This window comes from Pyrus communis, chromosome 15 (genome assembly GCF_963583255.1).
Source record: "Pyrus communis chromosome 15, drPyrComm1.1, whole genome shotgun sequence".
NCBI lineage: Eukaryota > Viridiplantae > Streptophyta > Magnoliopsida > Rosales > Rosaceae > Pyrus > Pyrus communis.
The window spans coordinates 4,876,449-4,879,381 of NC_084817.1; the positions used below are offsets into that span (position 1 = coordinate 4,876,449).

General features: G+C 40.4%; 1 protein-coding gene across 1 annotated transcript; it reads left to right on the forward strand.

The window, feature by feature from the left end:
• The first annotated feature begins 484 nt into the window (after positions 1-484).
• Positions 485-1,338, forward strand: LOC137716831 (WD repeat-containing protein ATCSA-1-like). The gene has a single exon (XM_068456201.1). It carries the CDS (start codon positions 630-632, stop codon positions 1,233-1,235), a length of 606 nt encoding a protein of 201 aa, XP_068312302.1. The 5' UTR covers positions 485-629; the 3' UTR covers positions 1,236-1,338.
• Positions 1,339-2,933: the final 1,595 nt, after the last annotated feature.

Genomic DNA, 2,933 nt, shown 5'->3' on the forward strand with positions numbered 1-2,933 from the left:
CCTTTACCGAGTGCAGACTTTAGATATGCCAAAATTCGCATTACCGCAACTATGTGATCTTCACTGGGCGAGTGCATAAACTAACTTACAACACTCACAACATATGCAAGATTAGGACAAGTATGAGATAAATAAATTAACCTCCCCACAAGTCTTTGATATCTAGCCCTATCAACAGGAACCTGATCAACATAAATGCCCAAGTGATGTTTTTCTTCCATAGGAGTAATCACAAGTTTACACCCTAATAAGAGTACTTCTATTGAAATTTATCAACCCTAAATATTCAATTCGTCATTCGAGAACGACAGTTGACATCTCTCATTCACAACACGACCCCCCACCTTTCAATTTTAGATAGGCTTACGCTGCCGTTTTACTGACGCATCATCTGTCAGCCATTATAAACCGAACCCGCTCAATAATCAGTCCAAGTTTGTCCGAGTCGACCCAGGACGAAAATCAAAGCGAAGCCCGGAAGAACAGAAAACGGATTCAGTAACAACAAAACCGGTTCCGGTTTGAGAATTCATAGAGTGTGAGAGAAAACACTGCGATACGACACGGTTGCGTTGTGAACCTCCGCTTCGCTTTTGCATTTGGCACAAGAAGAAGAAGATGCTCCGAAAATGTGGAGGGCAATCGGTAACAGAGAAGCGGGCAAGCTCCGCCCAAATTCGTTCTCGAATCGAATCAAGTCAACCCGGATCCAAACGCTTGAACTCTCCAATCACAAAGACATCATGTCCCCTCACCGCGGCTCTGTCAACTCTCTCCAGCTCGATTTGACGGAGGGCCGGTACCTGCTATCTGGCACCTCCGATGCTTCCGCCGCCGTGTTCGATGTCCAGCACGGGACCAATTACGGAGGCGGCGAAGCTATCACGAGGCACAAGTGCTTGTTCGCGGTGGATAAGCAGCACGAGCACGACCATAAGTATGTGGTGTCCTCCGCCGTATGGTATCCCGTCGACACCGGACTGTTTGTGATGGGGTCGTACAATCATCACATCAACGTTTGGGATACGAATACGGCTCAGGTAGTGATGGACTTCAAGATGTCGGGGAAGGCGTACCGGACTGCAATGTCGCCGTTGGCAACTTCTCTCATGCTCATTGCTGCCGGAACAGAAGATGTTCAAGTCCGCCTCTGTGATATTGCCTCCGAGGCTTTTGCTCACACCTTGTCTGGCCACCGCGGTATGTCCAAGAAATTCGCAGAATTAAACATTTGATGCACATTTGATACATAGAAAGTTAGAAAAATTAAACTTCTTATCAATTATCATGGTTATGTAAACACATGAAACATTTTGGATGACAATATTGAGGATATAAGCAGGGATTGTTCTTTGAAATTTAGGGTGGACAATCACGAAAATTCGATTCTTTAAATAATCCAGCCTAGTCGGTTTTTTCAGCATTTTGTAAATTTTTAGCGTTTGGACTTTCTGGTTGAACCTGTAATTTTTAGCTCAAGGCTGGCCTGCCATTTGTGGACGGCAAGAAATTTACCGTACACCGTATTGGCGGAATTCATGCTTAGAACCTTAGGCCGTCTGCAATGGAGATGGCTAATTAATGGCCTTATTGGCTATTGGGCTGGCTGCTTCCTGCCCCCTATCAACCCGTTTGCTGGGGATATTTCTCACCTCCAGCTTGCTGACATCAGCAGCAATCGCTAGTTGATGTCAACTTGCTGTTGAATTTTTCTTTTTAGTCAAAATTTTAAATTTTAATTTTTTTTCTATAAATATTTATGGCATTTCTACACTATTTCTCACATCTTTTTTACCCTTACATACTTTATTTTATTCAAAATTTTCACATTCTTTTCACCTCAAACACTCTTTTCATACCTATTTTAATGTCTAAGTTGTTAACATGTAAGTAATATTAAAATATTTAATAAAATTTGTAACTATACCAACATGAAATTTAAACAATATGTAACAATACCAACATGCAACAATACCATTAAGTTAAAGAACAAACTTAAAAATAATAAATTACTGAGGGGCTATGTTTAGTCCTTTTTCGATTAGAAGTGGTATATAAATATAGTCTGACCCTGATCACTTAAAAATAAATTTTTTGTTGAGCTATAATTCTGGATAGGACTATACTTAGCCATTTCGGTTGGAGATCACCTTAGGATCGTAAGGTTAGATTTAAGCTCTTGGTAGATTTATATTCTTCCTTTGGGTTCTCTAGTTTTTTTTTTTTTTTTTTACAAAAGTACCAAGTGTTTTTAGTCTTGTTTCTTGGGTTTAACTTATAACGTAGAATAAAGTTTCGTGCATCTAGAGGGTCCTAAGTGTTGTATTTTCTTGACTGTGGAATGGTCTACTTCTATCGAGTGGGTTTTGCTTACAGGCGGATGTAATGGTGCAATACGTTTTTGGGACGTTAGACGTGCCGGATGTTTTCTTGTTTTGGATCAATCTCAGTCTCAGCTTGGGAGGCGTCCACCCATCCTAGAACGCCCTGCTACAATTAAGGTTTTTTTTCTTTTCTTGGCTGAGCCAAAAATGTTTGTTTTCAAATTACTTATCCCGCATGTGTACATCTTTCTAATAAAGATGAAACTCATATGTATTGGTAGGCTCTACCAAATGAGTTAATTTGTCGCATGACTAGCGCCCCATGTGAAAGAGTGTTCTAATCAATTTAAAAGTATTCTAAAACAAGGTCACAATCATGTTAACTTTAGCGATCATCGAACCTTAAGAAATTGTCGCGCCAACGTTATTCCATTGTCATGTGAGCCTTAAGGGCTAGTATGGCAGCCTAGACTAGATAAGCCTAGAACAAAGTCTATGCTCAACCCTATGAAGTCCCACTCCTATCTCTTCATGATCTAGCATTTTCTCTATGAACGAATTAAGCCTAGAAAGATAGTTCCGTTTCCACAATTCGTTCATTGTTTTCAT

Coding starts and splice junctions, on each gene's coding strand:
- LOC137716831 (XM_068456201.1), top strand. CDS start 630: ATGTGGAGGGCAATCGGTAACAGAGAAGCGGGCAAGCTCCGCCCAAAT.